This window comes from Anabrus simplex, chromosome 4 (genome assembly GCF_040414725.1).
Source record: "Anabrus simplex isolate iqAnaSimp1 chromosome 4, ASM4041472v1, whole genome shotgun sequence".
NCBI lineage: Eukaryota > Metazoa > Arthropoda > Insecta > Orthoptera > Tettigoniidae > Anabrus > Anabrus simplex.
This window is the reverse complement of record NC_090268.1, coordinates 329,979,835-330,003,427: the sequence shown is the minus strand read 5'-3', so window position 1 is coordinate 330,003,427 and position 23,593 is coordinate 329,979,835. Positions and strand designations below refer to the sequence as shown.

The following is a 23,593-nucleotide window of genomic DNA, read 5'->3' as shown; positions in this document are numbered from 1 at the left end:
ATCATGAGGTATAGGTAATTTTCCAAGTATATTGCAAACTCTCAAGACTATTCCTGTCTGAAAGCTCAGTAACTAGTTCTTTGAAAGAAGGCCGAAAACCTGCTCAGCAATACAATTCTAAAAAGTCTGGCCAACCACTCCGCCTCTTTCTACCTGCTTCCCACTGCCAACTCCTATCTATGCACTGCTTCAATGAGCAAACCTTGACACCCCAAATCAGGTGCAAACTATACAACTGGGCATCTAATTTCGATATTGCTGAATAAAGCGTTCCTACTGAAGTTGTCATACTAAATCTCAATCGAATCGGAGACTTAAGAGATGGAAGGGTTTCCTTGTAAGTTACCTTTATAATTTTCGATTAGGCTTATATTATTACTGTTATCATCTCACCATGTGTCTTTATTGATATGGTCAAGTATTTTCTATATGTATGTATACATGTGTGGGGTTTTTAACAGTTTTTGTACCATGAATGTGTTGCCTACCCTTAAGCTTGTCAGCAGCTGGTGTCCTTGAGACTTAATGGTAGAGGAGGCATTCCTGAATGTCATTGGCCTGAGTGTATTTCAGGACGATATGACCCTCTTGTACTTTCTCAAACTACCTTCAACCCTCTGCTTTTGAGATAATCTCTGAATTGATACCGCAACACTGCAGATTTCTTGAGAACGGCTAAATCTACCCACATCATTCGCTCATAAGTGCCTAACAGAAACTATGTTGCGTGCAGTAGTATTCATGAACAGTCTACCCCACCCTCTGCCCTTCCCTTTTTAACACCCGTCAAGTACACTTTATAATCTCCTCTCTCTTCACGTATATCTGCTTACCCAAATATCATTAACTCCCGACACATTCAGATGCATCCTTTTTGCTGACTCAGCCAGTTCTTCTTTCTTTCTTTCTTTCTTCCTTCCTTCCTTCCTTCCTTCCGTAAGCCCCATTGATATTGATAGCTCCCCATTGAATTCCACTTTGTTCGCCAAGTTGTTTCTAAGGAGTCCCTTGCCTTTCAAATGTGAGTGGGACTCGGTTACTCCCATAGGTCCAAATCTTGCTTAAAGCGTTCCGAGCGTGCTTAGTGAAAATTCTGTGAAGAAGGACGCTACCCTTACTTACACATAGTCCAAGTGAAGATTTCTCCTCTGTCCTGACTCTCAGGACCATTTGCTAGGCCACTCAGCCATTGCCTATGGTTCACGAATTATGACTTGGCTACAGTAACCCACACCATGACCTAACAGTTATAATTAAAATAAAATTGAAAAGACTGTTTAGTCGTTTGTTGTGTATTTTAGCAGTTCTTTTACAATTTCTGGGTATAGGCCTGATCTTGCCAGTAACCACTATTCACTTATATTCGTAAAAATTAATACAGAGACCGGTATATGTTATAGAACAAGTGCGCTTCTCTCGCTTGATTACAAGCAAATTAGTAGTGCTTGCATAGACCAACACAATGTGTAGCTTGCTAAGCTGTCTTGTTACTGTTTGAACTTCTCAGCTGCATAATACAAACTGATGACTGACTGTTGAAAACAAAATGGCTATGGCTAGACAAGCGTTGTTAAATGTAACAGTTTTTACAGAAAGAAACTTAATATTTTATGCCATTCACCCTGGCTAGACTGTGTTAAGTGACTTGGTTATTAAATGCACATGTTTCAGCACGTGCTGGCTACACAATTTATTTTTAGTGGAGTTGCCTTTGTTGTAGGGTCTTGATGTACGACTACCGCATGTTTTCAAAGAAATTAATAGGTTTGAAGTCGTGACCGAATTGTACATAACATCAAAAGGAATTGTTTTGCTACAGATTGTTTGATGACGTGAACAGAAGCAACAGAGATAGTGGTCGATACATTAAATAATTGATAATCAATCCAGTTCCTCGTACCAAGACCATCTGCAATGTTTCAGGTCGTCTTGTTTGTGCACTATGTTACTGAACGTACGTGCATCCCACATCGCTAAATGTTGTCCTTTATTGAAAGATTAAGGGGCGCTATCAATTCCTCTGCATTGTGATTTTGAAGATGGCTTTTTACTTTAATATTACACAATAACTTCTCTGGCATCTAGCCGTGTCATATTGCACACTACAGTGCATATTTTGTGTTATTCAATGAACAAATGTTACATTTCAGTTTGCCCTTTAAACTGTAGCCTTAATGTTTTCATAACCGCACAGTTTGAAAAAAAAGAAAAAGAAATGCAAATGGGAAACTCATTGATTACTGAAAACTTTTACATACCCTCATGGGAGGAATTACGGGTGAAAAAATGATGTTAATAAATACGATATTTGCTTGATAAAGCAGCCAATGAGACATTGAAGTTAAGATCGTCCAGTTACTAATAATGTTATTTGCTTTACGTCCCACTAACTACTTTTATGGTTTTCGGAGCGTCCAATTACCCAAAGTAGGCTTTGTTTGTGGACAGTCTTTCATATGCACAATATGCCACATTCTTAAGAGAGTCCTATGGTAAAAATCACATTATTGTTCTCTTCACTGTAGCTAACACTACCCAAGTTCTTAGAGGTTCATAATTTTTCAATTCACTCGTATTATGATTATCTTGTTTTCAAGTTCTGTTACTTACCATCAACACACCTGCCAACCCTTCAGATTTACCTGGAAACATTCAGTTTTTTAACTCGTCTTCCGATTTTCCGATTTATTTTTAATTCTTCCTATTTTTGACCAATATAACTTCTAGTACAGTAAATACTCTTCCCCTAGGATAAAGGATAAATTCTTATGTGCTTGTGTAATTTACCCAACCTCATTTTCAAGCGTTTTTATTAGATGCTTTATTTCGTGAGTGTATCACCCGTCGCCTTCGTGTATCATGTTTCCTGCTCGCTATAGCAGCATGTGTGCTTTACGGTTGGAGATTCGGGGCAGCAATCGTAGTACAAGCAAGAGAGCCTAGCGAGCGCTAGCGACTCAGTTAATCGGGACGAAAGAATGAGTTTCTTATTGTGTGGTTCGCGTACTATTAACATCGTTTCTGTGCGTAATTTTGTTGGAATTGTATGCCACATGTTTTTTCTAGTGGTTCTGTGCTTTTCCCCGTGCCAAAGTTGTATGTTAATAATGTATGAGACATATCTATCTGTTTTGTATGTGCTAGTTTGGCATATTTCACTGCATTTTTGTTTATTCTTCATAATTTTAATAAGTTGAATGTATTTCAGGGAGTTGTGTTGGTGACAGTTTCTGGTATTTTCTCTTCATGTTATGGTCAAGAAACATAGTGTTCAGAGATACATATAAAATTAAATTTCCGTTCATTTTACATTCTAATAAAGGAAACTATTATGCGACACCTCGGGAGATAAAATTTATTTCGAGTTATCGAAAATTCGAGATATAGAGAATATCATTTTGAGCATGTATAGCACATAATTGAATCATATGTATCTACGGGCTTTTACTGAATACATTATGTTTATCGGTACCGGTACTTAAAACTATACAAAGAAACTCTATTTTACGGCATTACTTTAATTATAACCCTTATTATAGTAATTTTTTAGAAGACAGGATACAGTACATACAGTAGTGAAATAAAAAACATAGCTCCGTTAACACGTTTGGTCCGTTAGTCTCTTCTGTTTGTTGCAGTCAACCTTTCCTCCCTTCACGTTGAAACTGTTTGTCAATACCACGCAGCCGAGTTCTGTAAATGGAGCTTGTCATCCGTGACTTCTGGGCTTGCTTTCATAGGTGACTGGTAATTGACACCCAAGAAACGGCGAGGCTTTGCCGGTCACTAGAAGTTTGAGTTTTTCGGTTCCCGTCATTAGTTTCCAGCTTCACTGGAACCCTTTTTTTTACTTGTTTGTTCCTCACAAACCGCAAATGCCGTATTGCACAGTTAATGTTGCACAAAATTCGAGTTACAGAGTATTCTTGCTTCAAGGGAGGAAATGTTTGCTTCGAGAAATTCGTATAACCGAATTTCGAGAATAGAGAAATAAATACACATGAAGAATAGGACAAACGGCCGGAAAATCTAAGTTTGATATATGAAAATTCGACTAATGGAGTTTTGAGGTATCGAGGTTCGACTGTATTATTATTTTTATGTATGTGTCATAAATGAGAGTGATTAGGTACATTTTCTTGTAACCATTTTAATGTTTTTTTAGTTTAAGATTTTAAATTTAATTATCAAATCACATTGTGACTGTAGGTATGCATGCTTTTTATCCTGTCCTTTTTTCACTTAGACCGTGGTGCAATCAATATATGTGAAGAAGTCCAAGAATTAAAAAATCTTCCTATTTTTGATTTCTAGAAGTTGGCAGCTATGCCATCAAACTTAGATGAAGAGGAAAAGCTATAAAACTCTCACAGATGTTTCTCATTGCTGCAATGTAATATATCCGTAGGGATTATTTAATCAAACCTGATTTTTTTTCCTCAGGACTTGGAACAGCTGCGAAATCACATGCAGTGGATCCATAAAGTTAAAATCCACCCGAAAATGATCTATAATAGGCCACCACTGAATTGTCAGAAGTGTCAGTTCAGATTCTTCACAGATCAAGGATTGGAGAGGCATTTGCTTGGTTCACATGGACTCGTCACTTCAAGCATGCAGGAAGCTGCTAATAAAGGAAAAGATGGTGGTCGATGTCCAGTATGTGGCAGGGTGAGTGAAATACTGTATTTATTAGCCCATTTTATTGAATTTTATGTACATTATTTAAATATGATTGTATTTATGTTCTTCCTGTACTTTTCTATTATGTAACAACAATATTAATAATATTGTAGTAAAAATAGTTAGTAAGAGTAGCACTACTTATAACATGCGTACCAATCATCAACTAATTAATTTGATGGTTAACCACCCTGTATAAGTGGCACACAACCACTTCAACTGCTGTGAATAATATGGACATGAACGTCGAAGACAGGAAGAAGAAAAACGTTAGAGACGTAAACTACGCCAAGCCCAGTGTCCTCCATCTTCCATTAAGTGCAATCAATGTGGCTGCATATTTCATGCCAGGATTGGTCTGCTAAGCCATCAAAGACATTTGCAGAGATGATGCAGATAATGAAAGAATTGTAGGAGAGATGTGAATGCTCGGATGTGAGTGTCGGCGAGCCACTTGGTGACAGATGATCATACCACTACAGCTTGAACGGTAAAACATTCTTCGTGGCAGCTGACAACAACATTAAGCTCTAACTAAGTGTTACACCACACTGTGTGTGTGTGTGTGTGTGTGTGTGTGTGTGTGTGTGTGTGTGTGTGTGTGTGTGTGTGTGTGTGTGTGTGTGTGTGTGTGTGTGTGTGTGTGTGTGTGTGTGTGTGTGTGTGTGTGTGTGTGTGTGTGTGTGTGTGTGTGTGTGTGTGTGTGTGTGTGTGTGTGTGTGTGTGTGTGTGTGTGTGTGTGTGTGTGTGTGTGTGTGTGTGTGTGACAGAGAGGACATCAGACGAAACATCTAAAAAAACGAAGATGGCTCGCTGTATGCTAGCACATCGCTCCACGCGGCAGCTGACGATAAAGAAACTGTGATTATCCCAAAGGTATGGACCATGTTTTAAAATGCGGATGATTTCCATACTGCAGCTTACTCATTAAATTATTTTTCTAATTCCAATACTATGCGAATGTCCATATTCAATTTCATTCTTCAAAATTGTAATAGTATCATTCCAGAGGCTTCTGTGGGGAACTTTTGAGTTTTCTTACCCTAAAACAGCATCACGTAACCTAACTTACCTGTACATGTATCATGAAAACATATTTAAAGCCTCAGCAGAGTACTGATAACCTTTTCGCTATAGATTTACATGCAAATAACCTTTCTGAGATTTAACCAGACAAATCCATGACGCACCCTGCCATACCTTGCGAAGTATCACATTCTCACTTAATTTCATAATAATATTGTTGATTTTACGTCCTACTAAATACTTTTACGGTTTTCTGAGACACTGAGGTGCCAGAATTTTGCCCGCAAGAGTTCTTTAAAATTCCAGTAAATCTACTGTCACGAGGCTGATGTACTCGAGCACCTACAAATACCACTGGACTGAGCCGAGCCAGAATCGAACCTGCCAAGTTGGGCTGAGAAGACCAGTGCTCTACCATCCGTGCTACTCAGCCCGGCTACATAATTTCAGTACCTAGTATTAAAATTAGCGATCGTTCACTTCAGCTTTTATTTCTAATGAGTTAACAACAGCTATTGCTCATGTTATTTAAGCACTTATTGCAAAAATATGTTCTCATTTGTTTGGAATTTGAATGTTTGTTAACACCATTCTATGGGTATTACTAATCAACCTCAACAGTGCCTAGGAATGCTGACGTGAGAGCTCGCTAGTGTACGTAGCAAGAAATCGCTACCAAAGATGATATATTGCATTCAGTATAATAACTTGAGTGCATAAATATAGATAATAGAAATATAACGCTCACTAAATCATTCATAATAATGAATCAGTGAAAGGATTTTTGTTGTTCTCAAAGAATATTACACAGTTTATTGCAGGAATTTTCAAGAGACATAAATAAAACTATTATTACAGCAGGATTCTTACTTTTTGCCATAAACACTATAGCATACTTCTACTGTACGTACATTTGCATGTTTATAGTCTGTGTTAGATAAAGTTGAATGAGTTTTAATTGGGCTTATTTTTGTTCCGCATATAGACATACAGTTTGCCCGTGAAGGGTAAAATTGGATGTATCACAGTTTGCAATAAAACAGACTCAGTTGTGCTGTATATTTTCCATGAAGTATAGCAATTTTTCCATAGCATATGTGTGAAGGTGATGACAGTGTGAAGTTGTTTGTGAGCAGTATTTATTGACGATGATGAGAAATAAAGGGCAGAGGAGTAGTGTTCATATTAAAGTTTTAAAACAATTATGTGAACCGTCCTTTTCAATGCGCACGAAGTACACTCGCCGGCTAAAAACTCAGTATTGTTGAAATGCCTGCATTAGTCAGTTGTGATGATGTACAGTATGTTTGCAGTGAATGAAAATAAGTTGAAATACTGAAGTTACGCAGAACGCTTTACCATAATAGTAGCGATAATATGACGGTTATGTTTTGTTTTACTCATTATTACTGCTGTATTTTATTTCCATTTTTCAGTTGCGATATGCTTTTATGCCATGTGTGTTTTGTTACATAAGTTGAACAGTATATGCGTGCGATCGATTGATCATAGACTCGTTTGTAGCTAGACCAATCAATACATCGTTTGTGGTCTCCACTGCTTTGCTATTTGTGCTATCATTTCACTTTCAAGATGGTGCGTGTTTTTAATGTGTCTAATTTTTCAATTACAGACTTTTCCTCACTTAAAAGGGGAACCCTAAAATTTTGTTATAAAAATTGGGGAAGAAAGAGAGTCCATTATGCGAATAAGTACTGTGAGCAAGAAACAAAATAATTTTAGGAGAGAGCATGTTAGCTGAGTGGCATTATCGCTGGTTTCTGACGTAGGCAGCCACTGTTCAAATGCCTGCTAATTTGTGGTATTTTTGAAATTGACGATATTACACAGTTTATTGCAGGAATTGTCCTTGTGGACCCAGAATCCAAGTAGAACTGGGGGTCCCATGCCATGATCAAAATATCAACTGTCACATAAAACAAAATTTTTCTCGAGTCCCAGTGTGAACTCCAGATAATAGCAAAACTGTCATATATCTAGGCATCGAGACACTGTGATGTACCTGCCAGCTATCCTGATTTTTTAATATTGCCTCCTGATCAATTAATTGTTTTTTCAAATTTTAAGTCGAGGATTGCAGAACTTAAAAATATGTTTGAAAACTCTGGCCATTCGAGGATGCTTCATTGGCAGGAGGTCCCTCTCTTATTGGTGGCTGTGAATGCTGAAAGTCCTCCTCTTACAGGTTGCTACAAGTGGTTGAAGATGTTTCTTTTATTGGCTACTATGTAGCCGCAAGTCCTTCTCTTTGGCAACTTTATTATGAAAAGTGAATATCACAATACTTTTATCTGTTTTGTTTATCTACCATGCTTCGCTTCACACTGTTGTTTGCTGTGATCTTTATTGTGGTGTTCAGGAAGTTGATCAGTGTGATTTTGAATAAGTTAATTGTGATCAGTTGTTACTACAATTTTGTTTAAGAAAGTAACGTGTTTGTTCATGCGAGACAGTGCTACTTCTGATACAAGAGTTTAATTGACCATATATTACTGATTTGTTGTAGTGGAAGCAATTTCTTTTCAGTTTTGACTCGGTTAATTTATAACTGAGGTTCTTCAGTCTGTCAAAACTAATGGAGTAAATAAAATTTAGAATATTCAGTATTACCCCTCTTGTATACTTTTTAGAGGACCCAAGGAATATTGGTGTAAATGGTGGTGGGGATGTAAATCGTGGGGAATAAACTCATATATGTAAAAATGTTCTGGAAAAGGAGGTAAATGTTGTTCAAGTGCTTATTATTAATTTACAGAGTATAGAAGGTGGGAGACTGCTGCTGGTTCTTCTGCAGCAACTCCTTCACATATCTTCCCTCTGCAGTTATCACAGTAGAAAGTCTTCAGTAGTGCAGCTTGACTGCAACATTCTCCATAAGTCAAGAAGCAGGCTGCTGCCGCCTCCTCCTCCTCCTCCTCCTCCTCCTCCTCACACCCCCCCCCTCCCCCCTTGAACAGCCTGGTGTGGCGCAAGTGGCAGGCATAATATGTCTGAAATGTAAATTATATATTTTTTAATACATTGCGAGCATAGAAAATCTGAGGGGACCAACAAAAAATGTAAACGCTGGTAAATGGTTGAATACAGGAAAGTAAAAGTGGGGTAATACTCTACTTGACAAAGAAAATGTAATAAGAGATCAATTTAATTAAGTTGTTTTTTCTTCAGGTATGCCAGCTCCATGGCTCCATGGTTAGCATGCTGGCCTTTGGTCACAGGGGTCCCGGGTTTGATTCCCGGTAGGGTCGGGAATTTTAATCATCATTGGTTAATTTCGCTGGCACGGGGGCAGGGTGTATATGTTGTCTTCATCATCACAATTTCATCCTCATCACGAGACACAGGTCGCCTACGGGCGTTAAATCAAAAGACCTGCACCTGGCGAGCCAAACATGTCCTCAGACACTCCCAGCACTAAAAGCCATACACCATCTCTCTTCTTCAAGTATAATCTGTTGTTATAAGTTTTCTTTTTAAGGTGTAGTCTAAATTTTATTCGCTCCTAAATTACTTTCGGCAGACTGAAGAACGTAACAGTTATAAAAATATATTACTGAATGGAGGAAACGTTCATGCATTGTATTTTGTACTGTTTGTTGGTGTGATTTTTCAGCATTGCATGGCAGGAAAATGGGACCTTTCCACAATCCTCTGGTATTTCTGTTTTTTTGCGCTGGCAGGTATGCTGCGACTTTAATCCACTCAAGTCATTTGTGTGGCTGAGTCATGGTTACAGCATTGTTTATTTCTACATCTCACCGATATGTTATATTGGGCTACTGTAGCGAGAATTAACAAATGCCCTCATACTGTGACAAAACACTAGGAAATAAATGTAGCAGCAAATGACCTAAATGTTAGGCCCCTTTTAAACAACAATCATCCTCTTCAGAGATGCATGTACATGGATGGATATATTGCAAAAGAAGTAATGCATGGTCAGTGTGACTAATCCTCTCGGCTGTTATTCCTGTCTGTCTAGATCGGGGTTGCTATGTCACCGTTAGATAGCTCCTCAATAAACCCATTCAACACCAAACCCAAAATATACTGTATACATTATAGAACGACATGCCTTGCCCACCAAACCCGTATATATAACTTTTGGTGCAGTATGTACTTCACCTGTCTCGTACATGAACGGGATATAGTGTCATGCTTTTAAATTCTGTGGAAATGCTCAAAAAAGTTCTGTATGGCAGATATACCACTCCAGTTCGCATGTTTTGAAAGCCATCTGATGTTATTTCAGTTCTGTTGGAGTGGAACATCTTTCAGATCAAAAATTAGATGTATGGCTTCTCAGGCGTTTGCTCTATTAACCAGCATTTCGTCTTAGGTCTGACACTAGACTCGTCAGAGTGGGATGTGTCAGACCCTTGTAAATTCCGAGAGGCTTTCAGACTGAACGCTGAAAGGCATAACAGTCTATAATGATAATGTATGTATGTATGTATGTATGTATGTATGTATGTATGTATGTATAAAAATTGGCTTAAAATGTATGGATTTGTGTAGGTTTACTTAAAACATGGATAATGAAAGCGGTAATGTTAACCACAGCTTTGTCTGCCTTCTCAGATCTGAGAAACCAATTACAAATTAAATTGATGACTTTTTAAGGTATTGTGATAAACTCTTGTAAGTTTGAATCTTATTTGGGAGACTTACAGCTATGACACATTAAAATTTTATCACGTTTGGATGACTCATTTTGATGTTACTTTGGAAGTTGAGGTTTGCCCGTGGAATGCCAAAAAAGCCGTTTTTTTCTTCCGATTACAGCAGCTGCAGAAATACATACAACAAAAAACTTATATGCCACTGTTAGATGCCGAAGAACGGAGCTGTAACTTAGTGCAATTAGGTTTGAGATTGGTGCATGTTTCATTTTTTATAGACTCAAGCACCAAAGAAATTGATTTGAAAATAGGAATTCTTGACAACATGAAGAAGGTAAGACCTGCCACTATGTGTACAATAGCAACAAAACTTGCAGTCACTGGGCGAGTTGGCCTTGCGGTTAGGAGCGTGCAGCTGTGAGCTCTCATCCGGCAGATAATGGTTCGAACCGCACTATCGGCAGCCCTGAAGATGGTTTTCTGTGGTTTTCCATTTTCACACCAAGCAAATGTACCTTAATTAAGGCCACGACCGCTTCCTTCCCATTCCTAAGCCTTTCCTCTCCCATTCCTAAGCCTTTCCTCTCCCATTGTGCTCTCTCTTACTTAGTCACTGACGGCAGACTGCGCTAGTGTTGCTTTGGTTGCACCGTGCTACTCGCATTAATACAATAAGCGAGCGTGGCAATACACAAAATGTACACAAAAGAAAAACTGTACAACTTTGGTTTGACAGAATGACCTTTGACTTATTTCCTTTCATGTGCCATGTGCAGACATTTAAGAAACATTTATACAGAGGAAGGTGGTTAACACACTAATTTAATGGCTTAATGTTCTCCTCTGAAAAGATTTGAACATCAGTAATTCTGAAATTACAAAGTATCAAGATATAGTTGTCCGAAACTTTGGTAAAGTTCCGGGACAGTTGTGCTGATTTGGATGATAGCAGTGCTTTCCATATTTGCTTCGTTCGGAAGAAGAACTGACACGTCTGTAATGAAATACTAGTTTTCCCACAAGCCTCATATCTGTGATCACTGCTACATCCAAAGTCTGTAGCCCTACAACAATAGTCTATGCTGTCCAAACATGCAAAAAATGTATTCCCCTGTAAATTTTATTTTGATCGCAATGTTTCTGAGACAACATCTTGTTACAGTAGCAGCCGAAACCCACATGATGGATATGTCAAGTATCGGATGCCTTTTTTTGTGCTACAATCATTGAGGGGTAAATGTTGCCAGTGGAAGCTCAGGTAGCTGTTCACTATGGTGGATGCAAAGACAATCTAAGGCAGTCTACATATTTTTCACTTTCTCACTATGCAGCCTATGCACTATGTGAAACTAAATTCTGTTTAGTGAGGTCTCCTTCTTAAGGAAGAGTTATTTCATTTTCTCTTTAATTTTGGCTTCTGCAGATTTTTAAATTTCTTTGTTCTTATGTTCTCTTTCTTTAGTCATTGCATGGATACGACTAAGATGTGAAGTGAGGGGGACTCTTATCACTGATTCCCAGTTCACGATCGAATTTAAGGCGAGTTTGGTAGGTATGTACACAGACTGGAGCATGTGTAAATGTGAAATCTCCGCAGTGGTAGGGTGATCGTCACAATTAAGGGTACGCAAAATGCCAGTTGGCACTCCAAAGGATATCTTCATTAAAGTTTGCCGTCAGGACATACCTAAGTCGTCTGCTCCATAACTACTTCGCCATTTCCAGAGTACTTTTCTAGGTTACTCTTTATGATTTTCAAGTTCTTGAAAATGCAAAAGCGTTTTTCTGACGTGATGTTTCCTAAAATTTTAAGTAATATTTTGTATGACTGAGAACCTTTATAAAGCTAAAGTATTTTAGATGTAGAGGGAAAATTGAGTTCATTACATTCTAAGCTATTGCTGTTAATATTGTCGTTGCCAACATTTTCTTCAAATAACTCTTGTTCTAATAGGGATTTTTTGAATTTTCGGGGACTTGCTTGGATAGGACGGCAAGTTTGGAAAAATATGTGGGACTACTCGTGGCTTTAAGCTCTACCTTATTCTCGGGATTTCAACTTTTTCCCTATTGACAGTAAAAGTGTCTGCCTTTATAGTGTGATATTTCGAAAAGTGACACTCTCAAATCGTTGTCTTATGCGTAAGCAGCATGTCTTTTCTTGGGATGCTCTAGCCTACTTAGAGAAATGTTTCTCATTTGCCGGCGTGCTGAGAAGAAATGTTTACCTTTATCTGACCTGTAACCAGACCGACGACATCCGTGCACATAGCATGATGTCATTTTTACACTCACTAAATTCTCAAATATAGTTAATATACTTGGATATCACTCCCACAAGAAGTAAAAATGCACGCATATGGTATAAACAATGCCATCAATGCATCCAAAGCGATCGTTCAGTGGCAACTCGCCGCATCATAGCCACTAGGTTCACCATTGCTCTCACTTGCTATTTCTACTCGCTATGCGTTGGCTATCAACAAGTCTGTAACCGCTGGGTAGCACGTTTATTGACTGCAGAGAAAAACTATTGTCCAAGGCCTTCGAAGATACTGAAAAGGAGATGATTCTTTCTAATGAGTATTGTGACAGATGATGAAGGCTGGTGGTCCCATCATTACAAACTAGAAACAAAATGGTAGAGAAATGGAGTGACACTTAGGATTTCATCATCAGAAGAGAAAGCACAGAGTGTGTAGTCTGCTTGGAAAGTCCTGTGCATTGTCTTCTGGAATGCAGAGGGGTACATTCTGGTTGGATTTCTTGAACCTGGGGGAATTGTAAATTGTTGCCATCATATCCAAACTCTTCAAAAACTCGAGTGTGCATTGCGTAATGAGCATCCTGGAAGATAGTCCATCAACATGACAATGCATATCATCACTTTGCTTAGTTTACCAAGTAGGAAAGAGAGGAAATGGGAAGGAAGCTGGTGGGTGTGCTAGGTACCAACTGATGAGCCCAACTTAGCACACGGGGACATAACGCTGGCAACCAGGAATGAGTTAGCTGGAAAATTTATAATGTCCAATAACAGACCATTTATACTGGTATTATAAATTTACTCATTTGGGACAAATATTTTAGGTTCCCTATGGGGAATCAACATCTATGTCAGCTAAGCCATGTTGGGTATTATTACAAGGCCATATCAGTCAATTATCTAGACTGCCGCCCTTGCAAGCTCCGAGAGGCTGCTACCCCTCTTTCGATGAACCATCCTTAGTCTGGTCTCTCAACAGATACCCATTCAATATGGTTGCACCTGCAACTTGGCTATCTGCTTCATTGGAACATGCAAGCTTCCCCACCGCGGCAAGGTCATGGTTTCGAGGGGAGGAAGTGAGAATAATGGTTGATTACATAGACAAATCAAATTATCCACCCTAGATTATAAAAACTATGAATGTCAAATATGGGAGAATGAAGTCGTTTCTTACTAAAGAGTTATTGATTGTTTGCATTTAATGTAAGATGTAGGATATTTTTATGTAAATCTTCTAACATTTGTTTTCTCTCTCTTACAGGTGTATCAGTGGAAGCTACTGAACCATGTTGCTAGAGATCACAATATGTCATTAAAACCTGCACATCTGTCATATAAATGTACTGTTTGTACTGCCACCTTTGGAATGTACAAACAGTTCGAGAATCACGTGTACTCAGCTCACAGTGTTGTGGCAAAACGTGTAATGGATAAGAAAACTCCCCCAGTTCCTCGTCCACAGTCAAGTGAGACTCTTCTGAAGCCTCTTAAGATTAATGATGAAATTACAATCATTCCTCAACCTTCCCGCCCTCGACCTGGACCTGCAAGCCGAACAGGTGCTGTGTCTGCCATGATGCAAGCAAGTTTAGGAAAGGTTTGGTGTTGTGAAAGATGTGAAGCAACATTTGATGGCCAGACTGGATATACTCAGTATATTAGTCATGTTAGAAGGCGTCATCTTCGCCGTTGTAGTGTGAAGGTCTGCCGTCTAGAAGATTGTCCCACTTGCAAGCGCCGACACTGTACTGAGGATATCTTGGATTATATTGAAGATAACAAATCAGGAGTTGATGTAATCGAGCTCTCTGATGATGAAGTAGTGATTGCTGGTCAGGGGCGTAATGAAATTACTATTACCAAGGTCCCATGTGCACCTGGACCAAAACGTTTTAAGCATAAATTGCAGCAAAGGGCGGCTAATAAGGCGAGAGCGGCTGCTAATGCGGCTAATGTTCAGGTAATTGAGTTGGAGGATTCTCCTGTCAAGAACAAGAATGGTGATGCCAATGCTCCACGAGAGAATGGAGAGGACTCCTTGAATGCTGTGAAAGAGCGTTTACGTAGGAGAAAGAGTCTAGAAATCAGCCAAGTGGATTCTGAAGGGTCATCTCCTCAGTCAGGTGATGATGCTTCAGCCAAGAAGCGGCGTAAAAATGATGATGAGTAAGGATAATTGGTGTGAAGTTTCTGGTATCGTTCTTAGATGTTGTCATCATCAGTGTCGGTTCACATCTCTTGACTGTCAGTTGAAAAATATTTCACGTGGATGATTATCGTGAACTTGAATAGTGAAGAGCATTGCAATATCCAGTGCGTTAATTTTAGTTAGGATGTAATTACGTAAAAGTGATTTAGGTGAAAACACTTTATGAAGTATAGATAGTTCAAAGCGAATTTTGGAAGAAAGGAGAGAGAAGACATAAGAGAGGCATCTTTTTGACATAAGTTAAATATGCATACGATTTCGTTTTTAAGAAGTCTTGGAAAGGGACGTTTTCATTCATACTATGTGACGACATAGTTCCCTTCGCATATAACCAAAGCCATGAAATGTGAACGAAAGTAGTACCAGTGCAGTTATGTTGATTAGAAAAATAATATATGGATTTAAAGTCTTCTCCCCTTTATAGTTTGAGTGTAGTTAAGAATGCGAGTGGTAAAAAGTGTACAGTATACAGTAATTGGCTGAGGGTTACTAGAGACAAGTATAAATGGAATTATTCTGGCGAAGGGTGTGTTAGTGATTCATGGAAATGGACCATAGTGACTTTGACATGCAAGATACGTGATGTACGATTCAATTTTATTTATCTTTGTAATAGGCACTTGCTGACTCATTTGCTTTTGCCATTTCCATTACTCAGGTATGGCATTATGGTGTGCAAACACAGATGTAACTTGTGAAGACACATTGTAATTAATCACAAGTTGTTTGGTATCATTGCTGTTTGAGAACAAATTCTTGCTACAGTAGAGCATATGGTATTACATGGATACTGTTACTTGTTTCGTTATATAACAATTTGCATAAAGGTAAATATGAACAAGGGTTGTTGGGAAGAATGAAGAACCATTCTTAAAGCAGTAGTTGGCAACGGTACAATTACTTCTGGTAAGCATTTTCATTTCCTTGCCCATTGTTTATATTTGTCTTGGCTATTCACATACCTCAGATGTAATTTCATTGTCTCTTAGTTCTCTTTTCAGTTTTCATAGCCATATTCAATGAGAAGTTAAAATCATTCGTCTCATTCTTCCATTTGATGTGTGTCAGCAAGTCTAAAAATGTAGATATTTTAAAATGTACATAAACGCGATTTTGTAAGCTTTAGAACTTTGGTTTTAAAAACCAGGGTCACGGTATAATAGGTATTGCGACATCTATTGTGTACATATTTTCATATTTAATCCTTAATAGCAGATTTCTTTTAATAAGTTAAAGCAAGTTCTTATTTCTACTGTTTTAGACTTACTCATACACATAATACAGCTACTTTTGAGACTGCCATTCTTACTGAAGGTAGGTATCCGACAGGTAGTAATAATTTATCGGCCAGATTGTCGTAATGCGGAGAAGTCTCATAGGTACCTTTTTTTAATTTTACATTTTGGGTAAATTTCAGATTTTTTTACACATTTTTTCATGATCGATTTCTTTGCAGTCCCAATGCGCAAGTCATGAGAAATTGCGCTGTGTTCATTTCATGAAAGTACTGGTCTGTATTTTTGTATTATGTAAGCACATGTTGTGATGACATTCAGATGCCTATGCAGCTGACCGGAACACATTAAAGTAATTAAAGCAATAGTGAGGTTAGTTTTCTTTACTGACTTGCAGTTTTTAGTGCAAACTTGGGTTACTTCTTGATAAATTGATGATGCTTTACCCATAAATCAATGTAATAAATCAAATGCAGATTAAGAATGCGTAACTTAGTTGTAGTGTAAAGCATCTGTACTTGCAAATAAAATATATTTACTGAAATATTTGTAATGTCATCATATTTGAGTGCTACACCCAATAAAAAAACATTTCAGTCTGGAGATCACTGTTACACGTCCAGTATAAGTCATATTAATGGTTCCTTATTTTCAGAATTGGTATTGTGTGGTATTATTTACATTTTTTGTAGATGCAGCTTATACATTCTTTCACTTGTGGTTAATCTGTTCCCTGTTGGATGATAAATTATGCTTGTTGAGCAGAAAATACCCGCCGCACATTATAGACGTAGATTTATCGCAAATTATTTTGATCAAACGTGCATTGTATTTTAGTGCATGTTCTGGAAAAAATAATTTCTTAAAATACTAAGAATGTGCATTTGTTACTTGTTCTACACATGCACGCGCGCGCGCGCGCGCGCGCGCACACACACACACACACACACACACACATTCTTGTTATATTGGACTTCTCTCTTGACCCTTCATCTCTTTCGCTTTCGCCACTTGAACCAACAGCTTCTCCAATATTGTTTTCTAGATCACTATCACCCAAGCTGAAATCGGTATCACTGTCATTGTCCAGTACATATTCAGCAAAGTCAGTCGTACTTTCCTCGCCACTAACATTTGCTGAACAATGCAAACTGCTTAACTTGCTTGACTTGTTGAAGCCATAGTCACGAGTGATAGTGATCCAACCTACATATCCAAGGTATATTATTTGTATAATCTCGTGGGCTATTTATAGATCTGTATATTTATTAAAATTTATTACAAATTATTATTTATTATTATTGCTACATCAGACAGCATCTGTCTGCATTCGTAATTTGTAGCAAGAACTAGCCAGCATATCTAATTGCAAATGAAGAAATGGTATTGCTGTCATAAAACTCTATGTGGGTTTCTTCCATAAAGCAAGCAGAAGTGTCTGGCCCATGTGGATTGTACAGTCTGAACACAGATTTTTAACTACTGTTTGCATTTTCTTGCAACTAACCTAAAAAAAAAACATCTGTTATAAAACTATAAATATAATACCTCAAATACTGACATAGAAAGTCTGTAACTTTCTAAGTACGTAGCAGAAAGATGCAGTCAATGACTGTAGTTTTAATTTCATAAAAATGACTGAAGATATGAATTGTTTTCCAATTAAAATGCACAGAGTGAAATCACAAGGTCTATTGGGCAACTTGGCAGCACCACTGGGAGTTTTTAAATGGCCAATGGTAAATGTGTTAAAGACTATTACATCTTTCTTCATTCAGTTTTGCAGGTTCTGAACAAAGTATATGCTATCAATTCTGTTCACAGGTATTTTGTAAACTTTTATGTTTCTGTATAACTTGTCTAGAAATCGTTAGAATCTATGTAAACATTCCTTTCCTTCTCTTACTGTCCACAGCCAGTTGGAACAACAATCGTGCACCACCACCATCACCAGTCAGTTTCAATAGTCTCTTATCTAAAATCAAGTTGTCCATTCTTATCACTTGGCTTCATCTCTAAATCTGTATGTTCATAGCTACATTCAACTTGTTTTCCCTTAACTTTTCACTTTCTTATACCTCTTAAACGTATCTTGTTCATTCTAGAAATCATTCATTATCATTTCTTTCATTAACACAATGAGCCCGAATGTTTCAAGATGGCGTCCCTACCCTGTGCCGGCATAATTTAGACTCTCAGAAAAAAAATCACAGTTCTGTCAGTTTTCGCGTTATAAATTCTGTGGCTTGGTTCTAAAAGGGCCAATGTCAAAAAACCTGTTTTTGAGCTATGAGCATTTGAAGTTTTGCTTATAGTTTTCCAATTATTTTTTTCAACAACTAACTTTAAATAACTTTATACTTTCTTTGTGGAAATCACCTGATTAAACACTAATCTTTTCTATCGTATTCTTTAAAAATTGCCAGGTCTCTAATCTTTATTGGTAATCTAACATTATTGGTAAGGGCTTATTTAATTAAACGTTAACTGTTCGTTTAGTACTTAACAAAGACATTGGCCCTTTTAACATGTTGCAAGCCAGGATAAAACGTGTTTGTATCAGGTAATATCTCAATTTCGATAAAAAATGACACTGGCCCTTTTAGAACCAAGCCACAGAATTAACAAATTTATATACGTATTGTATAAAGAGTGCGCTATCCCACTAAATCAAATAGAAAATGCTCACCTTCAGCATTGGAAAGAAACTTAGGCTACAATATTGGTCCATTCTGATATCCTTGTTCACGCACTTGAATTTCTAATTCACTAGAAAAGTTCGATAGTTTTTAGTCACTGAATAACAGAATTACACATTGTTATTTCCAATACTTAGCTTTGGTATGGTAACACTCAAAACATTCTCCTATGTAAAGACCTACGTCACATTTATGACAATATATGGTTGTCATTTTCTTCACAGCACGACCGGTGTGTTGTTTGGACTTCTCATAGCAAACCTTGCACGTACACTGCGCGTGTCCTTCCTTCTTCGCGCCTACTGCAGGTATTCTGTCTGGAAAACGATCTCTACCTACTAGCCTTCCTGCAGTTGATGCTCGTGATTCTTCAGTAATTTCGGCCCCAACACTACTCGCCAAATCATCCGCTGAACGTTCACAATTTCGAAAGGGGAAGTTTTTGTGAAGAAGCCTTACGGTACAGTATATAGGCATTCACTATGGCAAGATCAAACAGATGGAAGAAAATTTTTTTCCACCACTTGGTCGATTTCCTTGTGAATGCATAATATGCCAACAATTGGTTGGACTTATCAACACCAATATTGAATTTGTTATAGTCTACTACTGCTGATGGTTTGGATTTCTCGTGGCTCCCTCTTGCTGCAGGTACTTCAATCATGTCATCATGTGCAGTGCTCAGCATATACACGTCTCGAACATCTCGCCACTTTATTGCTAGAAGGTGTTCTTTCTGCAATGACATTTTTTTCACCCTTTTCCAGTTTTTTCGCGATCTCGGATTTTGGCATTCCTTTCCAGTCTGACACTCCCGCAGATGGTCATAATTATACAGTATAAATAGACTACTTGAGAGATGATTGCAGACTGTTTCCTCACTACACTTTCATTCTAAATCTGTGAAGTCAATATAATCTATCATTAGAACACACACACATAAATTTGAGCTTATCTAACCGGAGTGCGCGAGGAGTACGTATGTCAGCAATTACGTAAGATCTAACTGAGCGCATGTGGCTACAAAACATTGTCCCTAAGTTGCACCAGCAATCACAATTGATCGACAACACCACCTAACGATAGCAAAGGAAATCAACAACACGTCAAAGCAGTTTGATAACATGAATAGTTTTCGAGTGGCTGAATTTAAAAAATCGTGGTAGTAGTATTACTTACAGCGGCACTCAGGTGCACGCCGCGTGGTAGTAATATTACTACCGGCGGGCGCATAGTGTTAATAGGAGTTCCTGAATCTGTCCAGCATTTGCTCTTGTGCTGCTAAGGTATCTGGAAACAAGATAATGCAGATAGATATTTCAGATTCTGAATCAAAAATTCCCTCATTACAATACCAGTAGTTGTTTATTCTTCACAATGACATAAATATGTTCATTCACGGCATGTTTTGTCCACATTATGGTCATCATCGGGTGATAGGCAAAAGACAAGTACAACAAGGATATTATTAGCACATTTAAAAGAATAAAAATATGGTTCGGTTGGTGAATACGTCAAGTAAAATACATTTTTTCAAGAGAATGTGAAGTGAGAATGTTTAAAACTGTAAAACAGTGATGATGTGCACCAGTTTTTGAGCGAGAGTTGTTGACTCGAGTATTGTTAGCATACACAAAAGGTTTTGTTGAAAATATGGCTGTTGGACAGACATGTGATATGTTGAACTTGAAGATCGGTACAATTCTTTGTAAATAATCTTGTTACAAGGTGATTTGTAGGAAGAACTTTTGTTTAAAAAGCGCACAGACCATCTCACCTTTAAGGATGGCTTATACTTTCTTATTTTCATTTTAGGCCTTTGTTCTATTGGCACTATTTTACTTCAGGTCTATTGACAATCTTCTTCTTTTCCTTTCCCCCCCCCCCACACCTGTGGGGTCGTGCGGGCGAACTGCATAGCATGTGGGCATGTGGATTTGCCCCTGTTTTGTGGCCGGATGCCCTTCCTGACGCCAACCATATATGGAGAGCTGTAATCACTATTGCGTGTTTCTACGGTTGTTGGTAGTGGGGTATGCTGTCTGAATATGATGAGGAAAGTGTTGCGATGGACACATACAGACAGTCCCCGAGCCAGAAGAATTAATCAGAAGCGATTAAAATCCCAGACCCGGCCGGGAATCGAACCCGAGACCCTCTGAACCGAAGGTCAGTACGCTGACCATTCAGCCAATGAGTTCCGGTCTATTGACAATACCAGCTTGAAATGAAATCATTTCTTGTAATAAGGGAAAATCTAATTTTTTGATCTTGGAAGGTTGCTACATAGCCACTTACTCATAATGATATTTCTGTTTTTATACTGTTATATTCAGGAAAATAATAATCTTCAGTTCTTGATAAAGTTCCCTTGTATAAGATGGTATTTCCGTCCTCAACTTCCATTTTCTTAAAACATTTGATTGAAATGCAGATTTTATTCCTTATTTGCTGCATTCCTGTTGAGTTCTCAGTTATTAACCTGGCCATCAGCATGCATTAAACTGCTTACACAAATAGCTTAAGTGAATCCCACTGAAGAAAATGTTTCTTGGTAAACAATTTACAGATGAACGTTTTGAGAGGGAGATTGCTAAAATAATGTATACAATGAAAAAATGTGAAAGTGAATTCTCTTATGGAACTGTGTTATTACAATATTACTCCAACTACCGTATAAGAAGGCAATAAATTAAATACACACACTACAATAATTAAAAGTTCAGTACTCGAGCTCGATAGCTGCAGTCGCTTAAGTGCGGCCAGTGTCCAGTATTCGGGAGATAGGTTCGAACCCCACTGTCGGCAGCCCTGAAAATGGTTTTCCGTGGTTTCCCATTTTCACACCAGGCAAATGCTGGGGCTGTACCTTAATTAAGGCCACAGCCGCTTCCTTCCCACTCCTAGTCCTTCCCTGTCCCATTGTTGCCATAAGACCTGTCTGTGTCGGTGCGACGTGAAGCAACTAGCAAAAAAAAAAAAAATTGTCAGTACTTGCATACAGGCATAGTACCGGTGCTTTACACTGATGGGCCAATGACCTTAGATGATAGGCCCCTTTAAACAACAAGCATCAGCTTTACATTGGTTTAAAGAAATCGTTAATTTTTCTTTGCTTCTTTGATTTTTTCACACAATCATGCATTAGTCTATTATATACACGTGCGCAGCGATTGTGCGTTCCATAAATACTTGATGTCAGCATCTACTGTCACCGTAATGCATTGTCATTGGCAACTTTTTTTATCTTCAGGTAGTGTCAAAAGGGTTATCTCCAAAGTGTCTGCGTATTGAATTCGATGAGATTAGATATATTCAATTTTCTCTCTGCGACTCTCATATCCTCAGTACTGTATAACATATAAATGAGTAAGCTTAATTAATATCTTTTGTTCATGGGGACCAGACAAGTGTATCGTATTGAGAAAATATATGTATAACCAAAAAAATATATAATTGGACTAAATATTAATGGACAAAGTTTGGTGCCTAAAACATTTAGCGTATAACTGCGAAAAACATACAAGAGGTTAATTAAAATTAGGAGTACACACTTTTCTATGACTTGTCATGGCACCCATTTGGTAATACTGGCCCTTTTACTTATACATTTCTGTCTTGTTTAAATCTATCTTGATACCGGTAAGCTTTTTTCTTCCATACTCGGTCATAGTAATCTCTCTAGATACAAGAGACTTTAAAGTAATTATTCCCCCTCATAATATTTCTGACAAAATGACTTAAAGAGTCTAGTTGCTATGCTTCAAAATTGTGCATACCGAGCTCAGTGGCTGCAGTTGCTTAAGTGCGGCCAGTATCCAGTATTCGGGAGATGGGGGGTTTGAACCCGACTGGTGGCAACCCTGAAGATTGTTTTCCGTCGTTTCCCCATTTTCACACCAGGCAATTACTGGGACTGTACCTTAATTATGGCCATGACCACTTCCTTCTCACTCCTAGCCCTTTCCTATCCCATCGTCGTCATACGACCTATCTGTGTTGGTGCGACATTAACTTAAAAAAATTTTTTTTTTTCATCAGAGTTGGTAGTCACGTATGTTGTTGATCAGGTGCTAAAATGAAAATGAAATTTACTCCTGCTAGAGTGAATTGCCATACATTTAGCACAGGTGCCCAGTAAACATTTAGCTTCCATAATTATCTGGTACTTTTGCAGACCCTTTTGTTCTTTACCCAATCCTGTATTTACCCGCATTACATTGCTACTTGCAGCTTTGAATATGGTTTTCCAAGTTTTCACACCAGGCAAATGCTGAGAATGTACCTTAATTAAGGCCATTGCCGGTAGTGATGGATCATTCATGAATGAACTGACTCATTTGAAAGAATCGTTCCAAAGAGCAAGCGCTCTCCTTGAAAGCTAGTCATTCAAATAAAAGTAGATTATTAGCTCTTCTCAGTGCAGTGGTCATGGTCTGGCATGCCATGTATATCTCTGGTGCCACTGGATGTTACATCTGACCTGATGTATGAGATGGTTAAGATTTGTGATGTATTCTTCTTCTTCATAGTACCGTATATCAGGTCCCCCTGACGTTGGCGATCACTGTGGCGAATGCAGAACGATCTCTTGCTAGGTGGAAAAGTCTTTCAACACTGTGAATTCCAGTCCATTCTTTGATGTTTCCAAGCCATGATGTTCTCCTCCTCCCGACACCTCGTCGACCCGGTAATTTGCCTTGTACAATCCGCTGTAAGATGAGGTAACGGTCATTTCTAAGGAAGTGGCCAAGGTAAGAGATCTTCCGGAGTTTTATTGTTTGAACAAGTTCCCGACTTGCTCTTGCCCTTCTGAGAACTTCTTGGTT

At 38.2% G+C, this 23,593-nt stretch overlaps 1 protein-coding gene across 4 annotated transcripts in view; it reads left to right on the top strand.

Moving 5' to 3' along the window:
* The window catches only part of LOC136871957 (uro-adherence factor A), a 171,091-nt gene extending 154,404 nt beyond the window's left edge, over positions 1–16,687 (top strand). For all 4 annotated transcript variants that reach the window (XM_067145714.2, XM_067145716.2, XM_067145715.2 and 1 more), the window contains 2 exons: positions 4,444–4,671; positions 13,883–16,687. In XM_067145714.2, coding sequence (XP_067001815.2) covers positions 4,444–4,671; positions 13,883–14,791 — 1,137 coding nt within the window. In that variant the 3' untranslated portion in view covers positions 14,792–16,687. The remainder of the gene's footprint in view (positions 1–4,443; positions 4,672–13,882) is intronic.
* Positions 16,688–23,593: the final 6,906 nt, after the last annotated feature.